The sequence below is a fragment of the Natrix helvetica genome (assembly GCF_964273705.1).
Source record: "Natrix helvetica genome assembly, chromosome: 1".
Lineage (NCBI taxonomy): Eukaryota > Metazoa > Chordata > Lepidosauria > Squamata > Natricidae > Natrix > Natrix helvetica.
The window spans coordinates 186,632,713-186,654,364 of NC_138548.1; the positions used below are offsets into that span (position 1 = coordinate 186,632,713).

Sequence of the window (21,652 nt, forward strand, 5' to 3'; positions counted from 1 at the left end):
TTATTTTCTGCTTTGAAATGAATAAATAGCAGATTGTATACACTAAAGTAACGGATTCCTCCTAAAAGTGCATTCCAAATATATTAAGATAGGAGAAAGTGGAGGTGATTCTTTTTCTATTATTGTGCCTTTCAATGCTACAATTTCAAGGAACCAACTATTTTTCTTTAAATCAACATGTAAAAGCTAAAAGTAAAAAATAAATGAACAAATGCTGGGAGATTACTTACAGATTTGATTGAGAATATAACAGCCACAAACACCCTTAATTTGTTTAAGATCTTGTTTAGTGTTTCTTCTTTGTGCTAGAACAAAACCTCTCAATAACAGTCTCATAATAGTCTTCACTGGGGAACTCAAATCAGTCCTTTCCCCTCTTTTACCTTCAGAGTTCCCTTCATATGTGCTCCTTTTCTTGTAAGAGCCAAAGTTGGTACTTCAATATTATTCCTGTGAGTAGTAGTTGCACTGATGAATGAAGTTCCAAAGGCTTGACTTTCACTTTGTTTTGGCAATTCCAGAGTCACCTTTCATGTATAGATATAATATATATATATATTTATATTATTATTCATTTTACATTTTAAATTATTTTATTTTGCTGGTCACTTCCATATTGCTTCATTCAGATTCCAGAATAAAGTTCAGAGTAAGGAGAAAATATAAAGAGAATGAAAAAGAAAAGTTTAAGTGCAAATTAATTTTCCAGTGATTTCCCGAGTGTGTTTTACCTGTCCTTAGTTTTTTTCTTTTTCCATCTTCCCTCCTGACCCTGCCTTAAAAAATGTTAAAGTGTTTAAAAATCCAGTGTTATTCTTCCTTCTAGTGCTATATAATGATCGATAAAGAAATGGAGGGGAGAATTATTACACGTTGCATTCAATGTGTATAAAACATGAACAGGAGACTCTCTTTATAGAAATATTCAATATTCATTGGCACTGTGCCCTCACAAAGCCCAAGCTAGTTTGTGTTTGTGTGTCCTGATAAAATTTTTGACTTCTAGCCACCTGTAATTTCATGCACCAGAACAAGAATGAATGAGGTCTCTGCCTTGGAAAAGTAAACTGAAAAACTGAACAAGTAGAGAGAGCAACTGGCCATAAGCAAGCTGGATTAGACATTTTGATTAGGGGGCAGAATTAAAAAAAGGTTAAAGAAATTGGCCTTTCAATCTCAGTCAATAGGTCATTACCTATGGTATAAAAATTGTCTTTTTCTACCCCTTTTCCACCTTTTGAAACTGCCTTGCTTTCTGTGGGAATGCTTCAGTGGCTCTGGCACTTCCTGCTGATAGAAACTGACCAGTGACTTTCTTGGCAGCCCCCCAGCTGGATCCCTATAAGAACACCAGCCTGACAGCAGGCAACCACTTCAGGGGCTGTTCCTAGCGTGCATGGCTGTTCTGATCTTTTCTTCCTCCAAAAGAAGTGCTTGGAAAGGAAGAAAATCCAGACTTTTTTTTCCCTTTTGCGTGTTCTTAAATTCCTGGAATCATTGACTTAAATGAGCCCCTTCACTTTGCAGACATCAAATGGAGGGAAGATTTGGCAAGAGAAAGTAAGAAAAGAGGGTAGGAGGAGAAAAGGGGTAGGAAGAAGGAGAGAAGGAGAGTGCTGGTATGGTTTCCCCATTTCTCCCTGGGTTTACACTACGGTGTTTCGGTGTCTGTAGGGTGGGGGGGGCAGCATCATGCCAGGCTTCAGAGAGAACTCTGAGAGGTATTCGGGATTCTCGGCCACAGTGGGCCGGATCCTTCCGTTTTGTTTGTAAAAATATTTTGTGCTGTATTCCTGAAGGTAGTCCGGATGCTGTAGGGTACTTCGTGGAGGCAGGCTGTGATTCCAATAACCTGGGTTATCAAATGCCTTTTTGGGCTTTTCTGGCAATGGAAGCCCATTTTTCTTCAGGTACTCTGCATTTTCAAAGGTGCTTGCAAAGGTGTTGAGGTACAAGGGCTCATTCACATATTCATCCTTGACTTTGGACTGCCCAGTTTGGCTGTTGTGATAATCTGGGTTGTCCAGAACTTGAAGATCACCATTCTTCCACCGAGAAACAAATGGATTCTCCTCTACTGGATTCAGGTGATCTTGGAAAAAGGAAAGATATGTTAACTGAAATGAAAATAATTTCTACAGCAATGTGTACATTAAGGAAACATAACATTATAAATTTGTGGAAATAGTTTGTAAAAATGTATACATATAAACTAAGGAAAATGCACATATAAATGTATAATTGAGTGAAAAGACAGACAAAACTCCGTACATTTGAAACACAAATTTGGAAGCACTCATGGAAATGACTAAAAGGAATTTATGGGTAGGAATTGAGGCTAAAGGTAATGGAAAAAACTATCCCATCCCTGTCAACCCGTCCATACTTTAAGTTCCATAGTGGAAACATTTTTCTGAGTCCTTTTTCCTTTTGGGGAAAACACTTCTCTGATCAAACATTGACAGCTATGGAATATTCTACTCCTAACACCTAAAGTTTTTGGTATATGTTTTATCTAATACTGGTTTTTTTCTGCAATGTTGTATTATTGTTATGCTTTTATGTTTTTATGTTTACATTTAGAGTGCTACATCTTCATAAACATAAGGTGCTGTCTTGCTAACGTGACTTTCAACTGAGATAAACTCAGTCACATTTCATGTAAGTGAAAACAAGCTGCTCACTAGGAATAGGTGAATACAGAAGCAAAGAACTGGATTGTTACCTCCTGGTCTGCAGAAACATATAATTTGGCATCAAGAAAAGTGTGTGTGTGTGTGTGTGTGTGTGTGTGTGTGTGTGTGAGAGAGAGAGAGAGAGAGAGAGAGAGAGAGAGAGAGAGAGAGAGAGAGAGAGAGAGAGAAAGAGAACGAGAACAAACAAGATTGGACAACAAACAAGATTGGGTAATTTCTTAATTTCTTTTGAATTAACATGGAATATTTCTGATGGGAAAAATGCTAAGAAGTATTTTTAAAATAGGTTTTACCCAACCTTACCCATAAAATAGCTTGAAACTGGTGTCACTTGAAAATGTTCGTTTTCAAGTGAGCTGAGCTCAGTCTACTGACAGTTTTGCACACATGCCTCAATTATATTAGAATCAGTGATACAAAAAATGTTTTTTTACATTGCCTTATTGACTCTTAAGGGAACAAAACACTTATATCCAAAATCTTACCTATCTTGTTGTGACAAAAGGGGTTTTGAAAATAATAACTAATGCTTAATTGGTTGTATCTTGGATATCAGTTGATCATAGAAAAGATCAAAATATAAAAAAAAACCTTGCTTTTTAAAAGTTTCCTTACATTTCAACATTTAACATTAAACATATAGACTAAACCAAACACTTTGCAAGATTTGCAAGGAAGCCAAGTCATTATTGTGGAATTCCAAAAAAATGGGATTGGGGTGCAGAGAAAATGCCATAGCATTTTAGCTCTGGTTACTTGACCTGATTTTTCAGGAAGCAGTGCATTTCATAAAAACCCATGGGCTGCTGAATGAGTGATATAGATTTTAATTACTTAACGGTGCCAAATGTTGAAGCTTGACCAAACAGGATCACCTCTTCCTAGGAAGAGGCGATGAATATTACAGGGAAATGCTATCCATTTTCTTTTCCATATTATATGGTTGAGTGCATTAAGGGCAGCAGGAAACTAATGATGCATTTCCTCTTAGTCCAGTGATCATGCTGTTCAGTTGGACATTGGGAAAAGCAAAAAAAAAAAAAACACCTCTTTACGTGAAAGTAACCTCTATTCTGCAGCTAAGTTTGCAATGTAATTGATAAATCAAGCCTCTTCTCAATGCTACAAATAAAATGCCAAGAGTTTGAGGTCCTATAAACTCTTCCATCATAAAGCCAATGTAGAAAAACAAGACTCTGCTTCTAGGAGATGTGCCTTTCATCTTACAGGTTGAATTGGTTTGACTGAAACAGAGAATAATTCAGACAACCCAGTATTAAACAAGAACCATGCGAATGTTAGGTTGCAAAGAGTGGTCTTTCCCCACTTCCAAAGTCTTCCCAGGTACACCAAAGGAAATCAGAGCATAGCCATCCTGTGATTCAGGTGGGCACATTATGGGGATAAGTAGCCCAACAAGGAACCTGGCCTGAAGCCTTGTAAAGTTTTAAAGGTTTAGGGTTCTTTGGCTGTATGCTTTCTTGCCTATATGGATGGATTGGATTATGAAGGCATGTGTGACCCAAACTTCAACCTGGGAACCTATGGCTCTTTAGATGGAAGAGATGATACTCCCCTACCTTGCAATGGTCTTTCATCCAAATAAATCTTATGCAATGGTACCCCTTACCAGTTCAGTTTGGAAGAAGGCATGGGAAAGAGTGCCAGCTGATATCAGCCATTCTTGCTAGGGTTCATTTTATCTGTATAGAGCTCCAACCAGAATAATCTGAGTATTGATTATACTGGGCAGCAGGGGTGGGGAAATATTATCACTATGTGAGAGATATACCTGTTTTGCACTTTTCTGGCATTGGAGTCATATACCCTTCTTCATCCAGCTCAGTTCTTGGCCCTCGCTCTGGGATAAAAACTGTTGGGTCAGCGCTATACCTCTGAGTGATACTGTCATCTTGTGAAAGACTTGCCACTTGTTTCCGTAAAGTACCATTGCAGCAAGTGTCATCGCAGATCTCAGCACCTCCTTGCCTGATGGGAGCTTCTGTAGCTATGCCTGGTATGGCAGTTCTGTATGGCAAAGGAACTCCTTGTTCTGTAGACAAACTTCCATCTCTGTAGATAAACTGATTCTATAAGAAACATAAAACACTATGTGAAAAAAACCTTACAGAATTAACATTAGAGCTTAGTTTCATGCATATAAGATGTTCGATTATTTGCTCAGTAGGCACTTTTGCTATGCAGAAGTTTTAGTTGTAACTGTTTCAGTCAACATTACACAAGTTTTTTTTAGTTTGCTGTTTGCCTTTGCAAGCAAAGGAACTGAGTGAAGTCCTCATGCATAGGTTTGCATTATTGCTGGATTCAACTTAAATTCCATTGGCTTAAAGTAATTCAAGATGCTTAGTTTATGCTTTTCAAATATTACACTTCAAGAACTGAAATTTAGTGCATTTTTCTTGGATTTCAGATTACCATACAAATACAAATAATGTGCTATCTCAAATAAGAGCCCAACCCTAATCCATTAATCTATGATTGCCAAATCTAAATTCAACATAAAATCAGGATCAGATTCTATTTAACATCTTTCCAAAATCTGATGACCTCTATGTGTTATTTCTATGTTGTTGTTGTTTAAAAAATAATCCCTAGTATTACAAAACATTGCCTTCACACTTCTAGGGTTTGTAAGCTACCTTCCATCCCCCAAAACCTGGTCTGAGAAATTGTGCTACATTTATTTCTGCCAATTCATTTTGCATTTCCTAGAATTTATCAGATGCTTTCGCCAAGATAAATTTCACATAATGCAAAATGTAATGGAAAGGACACCAAATATCCTAACTCTGGAAATTAGCTGGCCTGCAGAAATATTCCTTCAGTGACCCCCGCAACTGAGCCCACCTTAGTAGTCCTCTATAGGAGTGGGTAGAGGGGAAAGTATGCTGGCAGAAGGCATTCACAAACAGGGTACAAGTGTCTGTAGAGTAAGGGATATTTATATATATCCAGATGCCTATGACTTCCCTCTTTATCCTGAATTCCTATAACAATACTTGTATAGGGTGCATAAAGTTTGTACAATTTTATATTTTGAAATTCATCTAGCACTTTATATCTCCCTTACTAGGCAATTACTTACTACACAATAGAAACATGCTATAAACGTTATTCACTGAGAATCATTTTACTTTCCAGTAAATGATTGGATGTTTCATATGTGAAAGCATTTTTATACGAGCATCCAAATTTTGTTTTAAATAAAACTCAGAGACAAAAACATTCTATCCCCCCCCCTTTTTTTGAATTATTTATTAGTTTTAACAACAATAACATAATTATAATAACATAAAACAGTAGGCTGACTGAATTATGTTTTACTACTTAACTATGTATAACTGGACTGGTCTAGAAGAGTGTGTAAGAATGGCACAGAGACAGGAGCCGTGCTGACTCTTGGCCATCAGTCTCTTGGAAGGAGAAAACCCATGAACAGAACATACTAATAATACCAATAGTACTAATAACTACTACTACTACTGATTTTATTAATAGTAATAGGAGCCCTTGGAGCAATACCCAAAGGGGTGCCTAGATAAATTGAAATTTTGAACTTATCAGGCCTGAATATCCTGACTTTGCAAAAAAAAAACCACAGTATTTGGAATGGCTTGACAGCTCTTAGATCCTTGGTTAGGACTTGAATTGTTAAGTTTTTACCGGTTCCAGACAGTGAATCAAATTGTTGATTAAATTTTCAACAACAACAACAACAACAACAATAATCAGCAAGAAAAAAAAACACAAAGTACCAGGACTTGCAAATTGAAGTTGAGCGACTATGGAAAAAGAAATTGAGTGTTTTTCCAATTGTAGTTGGAGCCTTTGGGGCAATATCTAAAGGGCTACCTTGCTATTTGGAAATTCTAAATTTATCGGACTTGAACATTCTGATTCTACAAAAAAAAAAAAAAACCTACTTGGAACAGCTTATATCCTCCGACGTTATCTTACAGTTCCTAGGTCCTTGGTTAGGACTCGAGCTGTTGAGCTACCAACCAGCTCCAAAGGCTGTGAATCTCATCAAAAATATAATAATAATAATAATAATAATAATAATAATAATAATAATAATAATAATAATAATAATAATAATAACAGGAGTGAACTTATGTATGCCGGTTCTGGAGCTTATATATAATTCTCCTTATTTCAGGAGCATGACTAAAGGGTGAGAGGATTTTGAAATCTTTGAAAACCATCCAATCTCTCCCACTCCTCTCTGAGAAAGACGATCTATATATCACATGATGTTGGAGCTCTGATGTCAGCAGGCAAACACTGGAAGAAATTTAGACAATCATCTGGGACAGCAGACTGCTTCTTTTATTCTTGAATAGAAGATCTGAACTGTCCAATGAATTCCAAGATATCTTCCTTATCACCTTAAGATTATTGTTTAGAGTACAGCATTTAACATCATTATTTAAAACAAATATAATTGAACAAGTATTTCTTTATATTGTTCCAGGAATGAAATTTATCAACTTGGTTGTTATTTTTCATAAAATAAGAAGAAAAGAGAATGTTCTGGAATGTTAAATTTCTTGAGAAATTAACTATCAATTCTTGTGGTATTCATTAGAACCTTTTAAAGCTAATCTTTTAAAGAAATTACCATAGCTATAATTAATGCCTATTCAGTAACCTTATACTGCATTTTCTGTAGATCTGTATGTGCATTGTTCTTTGAATCCATACAAATATATTAAAATTATTTCCTTTCACGTTTATTTTTTATATTTGCCTTCAAGCTATTTGAACTCTTCTGAATAAAATGTGACAATTTTTGGTTGTTGTTTATTTGATTTTTGTTTTGTTAGATTTATCAGGTATCATAAAAGCTAATTGTCCCTCCAGCTGTTTTATCTGATTCCTTTTTTTCCAGAAGTGGTTTAAACTTATGAAGGTTTTCAATACACAAAGCTTTTTCAGTATCATTAAACCAAACTAAACTAGAACAGGCACACCCATCCTAGCTCCAAAAAATATTATGGACCAAAGATAACACTTTGAATTTCCCAAATACTGCTAGAATTAAAGATAATCTTACAATGTTTACCATTCCCTAATTTTATTATATTATTAGAAGTTGTAACCGTACAATGTCCAGAGACCCCTGTTGAACAAAACAAAGCAAAAATTATTGTAAGGCAAATAATCTCTAGTAACATCTGATTCTATCCTAGAATTTTCTGTTAAAGTTAATGAAATTTGTGTTATTCAGCTGGACTCAGCAACAAAACACGATCAGCTCTCACCTTGGAGAATGAGAGAGTACATGGGATGGTGGATTTCATGAAGAGAGAAGCAGAAGGATACATTTAAAAGGACAAACAAATCCTAAAAGATGAAGGTTGATCGTGAAATACTTACTCCTGACATAGGGGTGTAGGCAGGAGGAGGGCTGTGTCCAATTTCACTCTAATAGGAAAGAAAAATGGAATGACCAATATAGTAAGAGGTTACATGGATGAAAATAAGTCATATGAATTCTGTGAATTGGTGGAAAAACCATGAACAAATTAAAGAGATTTATTCAAACACCAGTCAAATTCACTCCTTCTTGCTCAACACATCTCCAGAGGCAGTTTTGTGTGAGCTCAAGATATGGAGGTTTTGACTGTAGAATAATTAAGGAAAGTCTGAAAAGAGGTGTAGGACTTTTTTGCCCAAAAGAATGATTAGCATGCAGCAGGTCAGTTGTCCCTCTAAAATGAAGATTCAAATGGGATGATCTACTACTACTCACCTGGTCTAAAAGGAAGAGAAAGAATATATTGCTTAACGATGAAGACAACACATAGTTTTTACTTGGATAATTATATAACCACACAATATTCATTCTCTATAGCCTGGCTAAAAGACAGCAGATAAAAAGAAATACCTGCCCTATGGCAGATTTTCAATGACTGAAAAATTCATGTGTTCATAGTTCAATAACACAGATAAGCCAAAGATAAGGCTCTATTGCTGGATGCTGCTTCTCTTTCTAAGTTTTTATCCCAGTAATGTTCCAATGTCCTGCATCTATTGCTAGATTTCCTAGCAACATATGCAGAATGCTTATTTTTCTAATACATCCCCCCTCAATATCAGTATCATGAACATGTATGCATCATAATGTACACATTATATATGAAGATGAACATCATGCATCATCAATATCATGAACATGTTCTTTATGCATGCTTCTTTTTAAGGAGGATTTGGAAAGCAGTATGATTCACATAGACAGAACAGTCCCTTTTGGCATTTCCAGTTCTCCTGGCATGGAGTTTTGTTTCACTGCAGACTCTATTTAGAATTGGGATTTAGCTGCAAGTGGCTCAGAAGATTAAAGAGAACTCTAATATCAATATCTGTCCACACCTATTTAGTCACAATAAAATGAGTATTGGTCTGCACTCATCATTTAGCAATTTTCATTTTTCTCTGGAACACCTCTCTTTTCCTTGTTACTGATTGCATGTTTTTCCTAGAGTGCTACTAATAAATGTGATTATGGTATTTCTGGTGCTCATATATTTATATCACATAGAAAAGAAGAGCACCATTCATGCACCATTTGTTAAAGACAAATGGTGCATGAATAAGAATATGTCAGTAAAATGTGAAACTGTATGTCAAATCTATCTTCATAATTCTTACTTATGTCAGAGTTGAAGTAGAGAGTCAATAGATGGACAGGTTCGGCTGTGATGAGTCTGATGAAGCTTGTATGTTTAGAAAATTTAACGGAAAGAAAGACTACAAAAATCTTTAATTGTATCAATTTATGGTGACTATAAATACATTATTATTCAAGGTCTTGCTGCAGAGACATTTTACTGAAAATGTTTGGTCAGGATGAGCCCAGTTTTCTCAGCAGCAGTGAGCAATGAGCAGGGAAGCACCTGCACTTGGCCTCCAACTTAGCTTTGGATATTGTCTCCCAAAGAACTTTCTTCTTAGCTAAGCTCATATACCAGAAATCTACTCTTCAGCTGTGCATTCATTTTAAAACTGGAAAATAACCAATGATGTACAAAAGGCAAACTCTATTATACCCCTACAATATTTTTATAGATGACTGAGGCTGTTCAATGTTTAAGTATACAGAACTCATTATCACACCTTGTTTTTCTCTTCGATCATGACATTTTTGGATGGCAACTCACTCTATAATGTGTTGGTCTCACAGCTTTCCTTCTTGATTACATATTTGTTTAAAATAAAACTTAACACTTTATAGCTACCAGCAATATTGTTGAGGAAGTACTGCAATTTGGTCTATGCATTTTTATGAATTATATTATTAGAATATTAAGAAAATACAGAACTAAGCAGGTTATTTTTACAAGGATGCATCTCAAGATCTTTTTCAACTCATTAATAAACAATTTGCACAACACATCAATGTTATCCACCTAGTGAAATTTTTGACCCTAACCCTATAAAGTTGCTTCAGGGACATTTAATTTCATCAACAAGTTTGTTGTTTGTTAGCTGTACTAATATGCTACTAGTAAAGCAATGGGTTTCACTGAAAAACTTTCAGGAGAATTGGAAACTTTGCATTGATTGATACATTTAATATAATAATAATGGGGAACCAATTCAGCCTTGCAGTCTCATAGACATATATCTCAGGCTATATGAATACACTCTAATGTCAAAAAGGACATTCTATTAAAGAGCCTCTAAATGAGAGAGATGGCTCTTTCATTTTAAAATTATTAATTTTTATACATTATTAGCCTTTTGATAGACATGCTATTTAAAGTTTCCAAAGGATCCACATAACTGCAAATACTATAAAAAACAAAATACTAAGCAAGGCTCTCAATATTTTGGGGGGTAGTTTTATGATTATATTTGACATGAGTGTGATATGATAAAAGTTCCATAGTCAGAAAGTGGTAACATACACATGTGATGTTACCAACTGGCTTCCAGATGCTGGCTATTACCTATACAGCTCTTAATGGCATAGCACTTGGTTATTTGAGAGGTGACCAGTCACCAATTGTTTCTGATCATCTCGTGAAATCAGACAGAATAAGTGAATTTTGAATCCCATCAATTAAGCAGTGTAATCTAATGGGATCCAAGAATTGTGTTTTCTCTGCTGCAGTGCCTGCCCTCTGGAATAAATAACCTTTTCTCAAGATCTGGATGGCTTCCTCTATGGCAAGACTATGATGACATTCAGGAAGCTACTGAAGACATGGGTATTGTTCTAGACCTTGGGGATAGGTCATGGATGAGTCCTGTTGGATAGGGCTTCTTTGGACCACTCAGGAATGTTTACTTTTGTGGTTTTTAAACTGGAAATCCCGCAGAGTTGGGTGCCCTCTAAATTGATTAAATGAATAGTTACAATCCACACACACACCAAAGAAAGCAAGCTAGGAACAGCTGAAATGTGAATTACTGAAACTGTAATTCAATGCGACATCCATTTTAATGTAGTGGTTAAGTCATCTGGCTAGAAATCAGGAGACCATAAGTTGTAATTCTGTTTTGTGCATGAAGCCAACTGGATGAACTTGGGTCAGTCACTTTCTCTCAGCAGGAGAGAAGGAGGCATGGCAAACCATTTTGGAAAAACTTTTCCAAGAAAACTGTAAGGAATAGTCAAGCAGTCTCTGAGAATTGGACATAATTGAGCAGAAGAAAAAAACGTAATGCATTTATTTTTTAAAATATTTTTAAATTGCTTTCTAATTACATACCAATATTGTAATATTGAAAGCTTTAAAAACACTTTTTTTGTTTTTAAGATGCAAACCAGACTTTTTCCATCTTCCCTCTCTATTGATGATATATGCATCTTCCATTGGTTGGAAAAATGATTTATTGGCAGAAAGCAACACAGAAAAAAAATCCTTCAAATGCTATTTTTATATACGAAGGAAAAAAATGAATCTCCATATTGGGGCAATAGATTGAAAGAAATTCTTGGGTTTTGAATATATCTATGTTTTGCAGAGACTAAAAAATAAGAAATCTTTGTGCATCCATTCCTGTGAGCATGTGTGAATCAGTAAATGAATTTGCTAATTACTAAAAACAGACTTCTTTCATTGCTTGGCCCAGCTGGTGATGAAGGATTTTTTTTTAAAGAAACAAAGCAGATTTGTCAAAACACTGCTAAAAGTGCTTTACCATCTACTCAATTCTGTTAGATAAGTGACTGGATTTAGTTTGTTTTCCTTATTCTCTTATTACAATTACCAAAGCAATTATTTCCGTAACCCTTGTCCATGATGTTACATTATAAAGTACCCCAATTTATTTGTGCCTTAACAAAGTTAGCAAACAGTATTGTCTCTATGCACAACCCTTAATATTTAATCAGCAGCAGCTCTGGAGGCAGATGTGACACAAGCATAGCTTTCCATTATATGAAATTATAATCATATGAACATACTTATTTATTCTTCACTCTACTAAATCAAATTTTAGGTGCAAGTTGAAATCATATACATTACTCAATCAGTAGTCATTCGACCAATCATCTGACATTTCTTTCTTTTTGATCTTTTGGAGTTAATACTGAGCTACCATTGCTTGCATCAATCATTACTTTATTATGTAAATAATAATGTCTAGTATTGTCAAAAGCATGAGTAACCAAGAAATCAGAAATTTCCATAGCTCTGGTTCTGAATTGAAAACCAAAGAGATGATGAAACATAAGTACTTTTCCTCTTCAGCTGAGAAATCAGTGAGACCCTACAAGGATCTACAAGAACTGATGGTTATGTGCTCTGCTTTTGCTTCCATTTATTGACTTCTTTCTTTTGCCCAGTGTTTCATAAACTTTTCTTACATTATTTCCATAGGAAGGCACAATGGCTTCCTATGGAAATAACATAGGAATGTTAGGTCTATGTCTTTGCCTGTTTTCGCCTAGCTCTGTGATGGCGAACCTATGGCACGCATGCCTGAAGTGCCATGCAGAGCCATGTCACCTGGCACACGTGGTGTTGCCCATTCCTCTTCTGAGTTTCTGGTGCGCATGCGACAATCAGCTGGCCTTTGTGTGTGCATCAGTGTTGGAAACTGGAAGAGCTGGTCTTCCATTTTCCAGGGTAAGTATGCGCATCAGCCAGCTGATCATTGCAGGTGCAGGTGCACCAGTAACCAGAAGACTAGCTGGTTGGAAGTTCATTTTCCAGTGTGCGCATGTCCCCTGGGCAGCTCCTCTTCCGGGTTGCAGTCCAGAGAAGCGCGCACAAGTGCACTCCCTTTTCGGCACTTGGTGCCAAAAAGGTTCACCAACACTGGCCTAGCTCCTGCCAACTAGCAGTTCAAAAGCATATAAATGCGAGTAGATAAATAGGTAGCACTTTGTGGGGAGGAAACAGCACTCCTTGATGTCATGCTGGCCATATGACCCTGGAAATGTCTTCAGACGGTGCTGGCTCAATGGCCCTTGAAAAGGAGACGACCATTGCCCCTTATAGTCAATTACGATCAAGGGAGTAAAATCTGCAGGGACTTTTCTTTTTCCTTCCATAAGGCATTTTGATTCCTTCAGTTTTCACTATTTTCTCCTACTGATTGATGTGGGTGGCACATTTATTTGGTCCAAACCTCTTTGTAATATCTTGATTATACATAGTGTTGAGCAGTGATTCTATTACAGGTGATATTTTTCCGTACAGATTCAAATGATCCATGTAAAGGAAGTAAATAATCTGGCAGATATTTTTGATGTTTGATTGGGGGATTTAGACTTGTGGAAATGGGGATTATATACTACATTTAGATATTTTTGTTAATTTGTATTGGACCTTTATTGATCAATAAGCTAAATATTTAGAGATAAGTTTATTATAATTTAAGCAATAAATTATTAATGTTGAACTTTTCTTGGTAGGTATGAAGGAGGAAGTTTCTTTTTCTTGTTATTGTTTTTGGGGAAGGATTCTTTTTACTTCTATATGTATGTATATCTCTTCCATTACATTTTACTGCTCGTGATCTTGGGTTAGGGTTAGGGTGTACATAGGTAATAAGAGGATCAAGAAGAATAAAATGGCCATATATAGTAATTGTTTTATAGTATTATTCATTACACAGTATTAATAGAGACTATATGTGCGAGTCTTGCTATATCTACATTGGTACTTTAGTCTGGACTTGATGGACCATTTCAACTGTTTCTCTGCATTGCCCCTCCCATCTTACTTTGAAATTGGCTGGTATCATTTTGCCCATATCATCATTCAGAGATCACTTCTTGTAGTTTCCCCTCTGTAAGCATTACAAAACTCTCCTAAAATGCTAAGGCAAAGGATATAGTTTCTTCCTCTCTATTTTAAAGTAGTTGGAGATCAGTGTCTGACACATGTTGCATAAGATCCAATAGCGTCTCTAGGATGCACATGTTCACAACTCTCATTCATCCTTTCTGCCATGTTTGTAATCCAAACTTTATGCTTTTGTACAAAGATGTATTGTTAACATCTGAAAAGGAATTCAGCAGAACTGGTGACACTTTTCATTAAGAACTTTGCCGCAGTTAAAAAAGAGACAGGACTAAGTTTGATTTTAATTGATTTGAAATTACATTGTATACAATTAATATAATTGCTCCTCATATAGCTAATATTTTATCCTCCTAATTATATTCAAAATAAAATTTGCTGGAGTAACCCTAGACTTTGGCCTTAGATTGTGTGCTCCTACTCAAAGCATCTTCTGCAGTATAAATGGCGACTACAAAAAAAGTACCATTGCCCCTGTAATTTTGGACCAGTCGGAACTACGGAACATGTTCTTCTTCCTTGCTCCTTTTACAGTAACAGTCAACCAGATCCATCCTTCTTGCCCTGATGCTGCTCACAGATCAACTGCTTTTTGCTACAATGCATATAGCTGGGTTGGAAGATGGAAAATCCATCAAACCTAGTGGGCCAATTTTCCACTAGCCAAACATACTCTATGTAACTATAATTCATTTTTGTTATTTTAGATGTTATTATACTTTGTACAGGTGCACATGGCTGGCGAAGCAACCGACAAAAGCACCATCCATGCAAGCCCTGTGTTCAGTCTATTTATGTTTTGTTATTTTAATTGTTCCTATACTTATAACTGTTTTTATGTCTCAATTTTTATTGATTGTAAGCTACCCAATGTCACTCTAGGAAGTAGAAATATAATATTAATTGCATTGCATGGTATAGCATAACAACAGTCTGCTTTATAATTTAAATATAGATTTTATCCTAGTCCTCACTTGGAATACCTTGTTTTATAAATGTATTTTAACTTTCTCTTAAATTTTATTTGGTTTATCTCTCTCTCTCCCTCTCTGTCACACACACACACACACACACACACACACACACACACACACACACGTTCAAAGAGTACTCTGCTTATACTAGTCTTTGATTGTAACACATTGAATTGAAATTGAAATAATAAAGGCAAAGGGCAGATATTTTTGGAGTATGTTCTCTCTTAATGACATTTTATTAAAGGTTGGAAACTCTCATGATATTTATTAGATTTATCCACCAGAGACAGTCTTATCTCCCTTGATTATGGTCCAGAGGGAAAGTTCAGCCTTCTTTTCTGGCATGCTGTGATTACTTTGTAAAGGCTCCAGCAGGATAACCTAATAAACAGAGACAGGGATATGCAATATAAATGGAGAGCATTACATGGGTCAAAGTTGGAAAGTGACCCTCATTGTATTCATTCTTTCCAAGTTAAATCATACTCATAAGAGTATTCAGCAGGTTAGTGAGAAAGCAGTTTAAATGGAGAAGACAATCACCAGGATTACTCTCCTCAAAACACTGCCTAGTCCAAGTCTCATAGCAGCATTTGTTGCCCTACAAAAACATATCACTTACCTAGCATTCTATTCAATTCCTATTTTGCTAACTCTGAATTGTTACCAAACTCCCCCTTTACAACCATGTAATCCCTTAATTCGAGTAGTGATGGGGTGACTGGATGGAGCTCAGTGTTTATTGGCTGGAATGCCCTTCCTGATGCCAAACAGAGTTTGTAGCCGATATTGGGGGGGGGGGAGGGTTTGCACCCTAGGAGAAAAACATCTGCTGCTACCTAGGATTGAATTCTCAACCTTCTAAGTAGGAGGTGAGAATCTTCACCACTAGACCAACACATGATTCTCTGAATTGCTATTAATATGTTTATAATTAATCACACTTGTCAGAGTTTGGCAGCATGACTATTATTAGGAGATAAACCCCAGGAGTAATGCACAGCACACAGAGCTTTTAGACAATTAACAGTGGTTTATATACAAAATGTATATAGCCATATACATGCAGGAGATAAATTCCCTTACCACTCAGCTTAGACACAAGGAGAGAAAATGAATGCATGATGACAGAGAGAGAGACTCCCTCTAATCACCACCTATATATATATAGACTTGTGTGGACCTCCCATCAGAGTTTTAAAAGGGTTATACCATAGCTGCAATGAATCAGCCTCATTGCATCAGCCACATTGCATCAGCTTACTAATTACAGTTTACAACCTTTCATCAGCTGGCAGCTATTAAATCCTCAGTACCTTGACAATACTGATACCCAATAATGTTAAGCTGGTACACACTGGTGCAAATTGTTTCCCCATCTTCCCTTAGACATAGACTATCCTGCGAAGAAGGTTAGATTGAGAGAGGGACTAACCCAAAATTGAAGACATTATTATTGAGTTATGAATCTGGATTTTCTTGAGTGGCAGGAAATAAATTACAATGAATTGGGTAGAATTCTTAACATTAAAAATGGATTCCCTTGCCAGATGTTTCCATAATTTTATTTTATTTCAGAGCTTCAAATACAGAAAGGTCCAGTTAGTCTGCCCTTACTTTGTAATATATTCATTAACCTATAGCCTTATGGATTAGAAGTAACACCTAGCACTATCATTTTGTTACCATGTTTGCTGGAATTTTTAGTAGTGGACCTTGGTATCAATATCCAGTTACAGTAGCAGTAAAAAAAATATTTTGGCATGTAAAATAACCTTAAGGGAAACAAACCATGTTCCTTTTGAAAAATCCAATGAAGATGAAAAGGACAATCTAGAAGAGAACTGTGGAAAAAGCAGTTAGAAAAAGTGAACTTAAGAGTTCCTATTTCCTACTTCCTATCCTGCCCTTCAACAGAGAGGTCTGCTCCTTCTATTCCTTTTCCTGTATTGTTCAGAAAAAAACAAAAAAAAAACCCAATAGATTATATGACTCAGCTCGCAAGGGTGCCTCTCTGAGGAGGATGAGCAGTTAAGAAGTTTGATAGCTAAATAAAGATTGCACAAACTACTAGAAACAATGACGGGGATGAATCTTGAGGAGACAATCTGGGATGGGTTTGACCCTGTGACCCCCGAAGGCATGGACAGGATTATGGGGAGACTCAGTGCTGCCACTTGTGTGCTGGACCCGTGTAACTCTTGGTTAGTTTCGGCTTCCTGGGAGGTGACACGAGGCTGGCTCCAGGCGATTACCAATGCTTCATTGAGAGAGGGGTTCTTTCCCACCACCTTGAAGGAGGCGGTGGTGAGGCCCCTCCTCAAGAAGCCTTCCCTGGACCCAGCTTCTTTAGCCAACTATCGTCCAGTCTCCAACCTTCGCTTTGTAGCGAAGGTTGTTGAGAGTGTGGTAGCACGTCAGCTTCCGCAGTACCTGGATAAAGCTGTCTACCTGGATCTGTTTCAGTCGGGTTTCAGGCCCGGGTACAGCACGGAGACGGCATTGGTTGCGTTGGTCGATGATCTCTGGCGGGCCTGGGACAGGGGCTGTTCCTCTGTCCTGGTCCTATTAGACCTCTCAGCGGCTTTCGATACTATCGACCATGGTATCCTACTGCGACGACTCGGAGGGTTGGGAGTGGGGGGTACCGTTTTACGGTGGTTCTCCTCCTACCTGTCGGATCGGTCACAGTTTGTGTTGACTGGAGGGCAGAGATCAACCCCCAGGCGTGTCACTTGTGGGGTGCCCCAGGGGTTGTTCTCTCACCCCTCCTGTTCAACATATATATGAAACTGCTGGGCGAGATCATCCGTGGTTTTGGGGTACGGTATTATCAATATGCTGATGATACCCAACTTTTCATCTCTACCCCAAACCACCCAAACGATGCCCTCGACGTGATATCCCGATGCCTGGAGGCTGTGCGGATCTGGATGGGGAGGAACAGGCTCAAGCTCAATCCCTCCAAGACTGAGTGGCTGTGGTTTCCGTCATCCCGATTTGTACATCTTGTTCCATCTTTGACGATGGGGGGAGAAATTTTAGCCCCCTCAGAGAAGGCTCACAATCTGGGAGTCCTCCTGGATACGCGGCTTAGTTTAGAAGAACACCTGACGGCTGTGACCAAGGGGGCCTTTTACCAGGTTCGCCTGGTACGTCAGTTGCGCCCCTTCCTGGATCGGGATGCTCTGTGCACAGTCACTAATGCCCTCGTCCTTTCTTGCCTGGACTACGGCAATGCTCTCTACATGGGGCTGCCCTTGAAGAGCACCGGGAGGCTTCAGCTGGTCCAGAATGCGGCCGCACGGGTTGTCATGGGGATACCTAGGTGCTCCCATGTTACACCCCTTTTAGGTGGCCTGCACTGGTTGCCGATTGTTTTCCGGGTGCGATTCAAGGTATTAATTATTACCTTTAAAGCACTCCATGGCTTAGGCCCAGGGTACCTGCGATTCCACCTACTGCCACCAGTAGCCTCCCACTGTTCAGTACGATCGCACAGAGTTGGCCTCCTCAGGGTGCCGTCGGCCAGGCAGTGTCAGCTGCTGACCCCCAGGGGGAGAGCCTTCTCTGTGGGAGCACCTTCCCTCTGGAATGAGCTGCCCCCGGAGCTCCGCATAATCCCTGACCTCCGGTCCTTCCGACACGCCCTAAAAAGTTGGCTTTTCCAGCAAGCCGACCTGGACTGTTAATTTTAATTTTAACTTATTTTAAATGTATTGTTTTTTTTAAAAAATCGGTTTGTTTTTTTTGGAAATGGATTTAATCTTTTTTAACTTTTGAGATCTGTGTTTTTTAATGTTGTACGCCGCCCTGAGTCCTTTTGGAGAAGGGCGGCATATAAATCCAAATAAACCAAACCAAACCAAACCAAACATAATACAGTCATCAAAATGCTTCATTGGATCATCTGTAGAAAATATCATTTGACACTAAAGAAAACGTGATGGGAACCTATAGTTGAAAAAGTAGCCAGAAATGAACAGATTATTATACTATGGATTTCCAAATATAAACTGATAAAAATCTTGGCCAAAAAACAAAACTACCCAAACAGCAAATGGACAGTAGATCAGCTCCTAATTGACAAGATGATTCTGGAAAACTGCAAGAGAAGGAAGGCCAATTTGAATGCAGCATGCACTGATAAGAAGAAGGCATTTGACTCCCTATTACATGATTAGATAATTAAGCGCTTATAAATTACAGGAATCACTAGAAGCATCAAAAGTGTGAAGGTTCCAAGAGTTGCCCTAATTAATTTACGAGCCCCGGGACGAAATTCAAAGTAAAACCATTCGTTTATTAGGACTAACATCTTAGCACGGACTTCTGTGTAGCTGAAACTTAATCACATTTAATGGTGTCTGACCTTTACCCCTGTGCCCCCTCCCCTCTGGCTGAGGTCATCAATCACATTCTCCAACAGGACATTATGGCAGGGTTCTGGACATGCGCATTCACATCCCAGTACAGAAGTATGAGACTTTTACTCTGGCCAAAAGTATGCATGGGATTTCCCTCCCCTTCTCAAGGTGATAGTAGTCATGGAAACGCCTTAGGCATTGACAAAAAGCTTTGTACAAAAAAACAATGGCACAATGGGAGACACTGTTGCTGGTCAATAGTGATAGACTGGGAGTGGTTAATACTGAGGACCAGAAAAGAACTAATGTGGTTCCCATCTTCAAAAAAAAAAAAGGGGGGGGGGAACAGATTCAGAAAACTAAAGACAAATCAGCCTGAATCATTACCTGGGAAGATCCTGGAAAAGATAATCAAGCAACAGATATGTGAAGCAAACAAAGTTATAACCAGAAGCCAACATGGCTTCGTCAAAAACAGATCATGCCAAATAAATCTTATTTTTGTCAAGATTGAATCATTTATTGCCTTCTAGCTATTAGCGGTTTTCAACTTGCCAATGATAAGGGGGGAGGGGTGGAATATGTAGTGAGGAAATGGGATGCCAGCATGTTGTTGATGGATCATAAGAGCCTGCAACATGCCAAGGTCACTACCACAGGTGCTCAAGGGAGAATTGGCTGTTCCCATAACAAAAAAAAATTAGGCAAGCTTTTGCGGAGGGAAAGCAGAGCTGATTTTGCTTCTTCAGTTCCAAAATGGTACATTCAATAAAGTTTTACTATTCGGGATTCAAAGACCCGAGAGTTCTTTTTGTTGGGTTCACTAGTTAGACCATTGACAATTTCATTCTTTGACCAAGTGACTAAATTAGTGGATCAGAGAAATGCTGTGATATTATATACTTAGATTTCAACAAGGCATTTGACAAAGTAGACCACAACCAACTTCTTGGAAAACTAGAAAAATGTGGGATAGACAGCACCATCACCAGATGGGTTTGAACTGGCTGATAAACTGTACTCAAAGTGTAGTCCTTAGTGGAACTACATCTACATGGAGAAAGATGGACAGTGGGGTGCCCCCCAAGGCTCTGTTTTAGGCCCTGTACTCTTCAATATCTTCATGAATGATTTAGATGCAGAAACAGAAGGGGAAGTCATCAAATTTAAAAACAACACTAAGCTAGAAGGAATACCCAACACACCAGAAGATAGGCTCAAGATCCATAAGGATCGTGACAGACTTGAACACTAGGCCGTATTTAACAAAATGAAATTGAGTATGGATAAAAGTAAGATTTTACACTTAGGAAAAAAAAACATTTATGCAGGATCACACTGGGTGAAATGTGGCTCAACAGCAATAACTGCTAGGTTGCATTTGTCACCACAATATAAAAAAGATGTTTAGGCACTGGAAAGAGTGTAGAGAAGAGAAACAAGGATAATTAGGGGATTGGAGGCTAAAACTTATGAAGAATGATTGCAGAAAGTCTAGTCTAGTGAAAAGAAGGACTAGAAATGACATGATAATAATATTCCACTTTTTGGGAGGCTATCAACTTATTTTTCAAAGCACCAGAAGGCAGGACAAAAAGCAATGGATGGAAACTAATTAAGGAGAGAAGCAACCTAGAACTGAGGAGAAATTTCCTAATGGTGAAAACTAACCAGTTGAATGCCTTTCCTTCAGAAGTTGTGGGTGTCCCATTGCTGAAGGCTTTTAAGAAGAGATAACAGCCACTTGTCTGAAATGATATGTTCAAATGGGAGTTGGACTAGAAGATCTCCTAGGTCTCTTCCAACTCTGTTATTCTGTATCCTAAGAGAGGAATCTATCAAGGAGACTTAATAGAGCCAGTATTGTTTATCATTACCCTAATTCCTCTGTCAGTTATATTGAACATGTCAGGTCATGGCTACTGAATATCAAAAACATATTCTACACTATCCCACCTCTTGACCAAGAGCAGCAAAATTGAAGAAATAGACAGAGGGGTTAATTTTGTCTGCACGAAACTAAGCCTTAATGCATACAAAGCCAGAATTGAGAAGACAGCAATTGACACCTCTGCAAAGAAGCTGAAGAAACAGTGGACAACCTAGTTAGTTGCTGTAAGAAGATCGCGCAGACTGACTACAAATAGTTGTATAACAAATAGCAACAATGATGCATTCAAATATGTGCAAGACATACCATTTGTCTGCAAGCAAGGGACCATAAAATAGATAAAGTAATAGATAATAAAGAGATGCTCTGGGACTTTAGAATTCAAACAGACCAGCATCTGTCACATAACACCCCAACTTTAACAATTGTTGAAAAA

At 37.8% G+C, this 21,652-nt stretch overlaps 1 protein-coding gene across 2 annotated transcripts in view; it reads right to left on the reverse strand.

Annotated features, from left to right (window-relative positions):
- Positions 1-456: 456 nt before the first annotated feature.
- Positions 457-21,652, reverse strand: part of ERBB4 (erb-b2 receptor tyrosine kinase 4) — a 579,983-nt gene continuing 558,787 nt past the window's right edge. Inside the window, exons 25-27 of one of the 2 annotated variants that reach the window (XM_081937068.1) lie at positions 8,097-8,144; positions 4,489-4,786; positions 457-2,092 (exon numbers count right to left, since the gene is read on the reverse strand). In XM_081937068.1, the coding sequence (XP_081793194.1) occupies positions 1,647-2,092; positions 4,489-4,786; positions 8,097-8,144 (792 nt within the window). In that variant the 3' untranslated portion in view covers positions 457-1,646. The remainder of the gene's footprint in view (positions 2,093-4,488; positions 4,787-8,096; positions 8,145-21,652) is intronic. The other variant, XM_081937069.1, reaches the window with a different exon arrangement.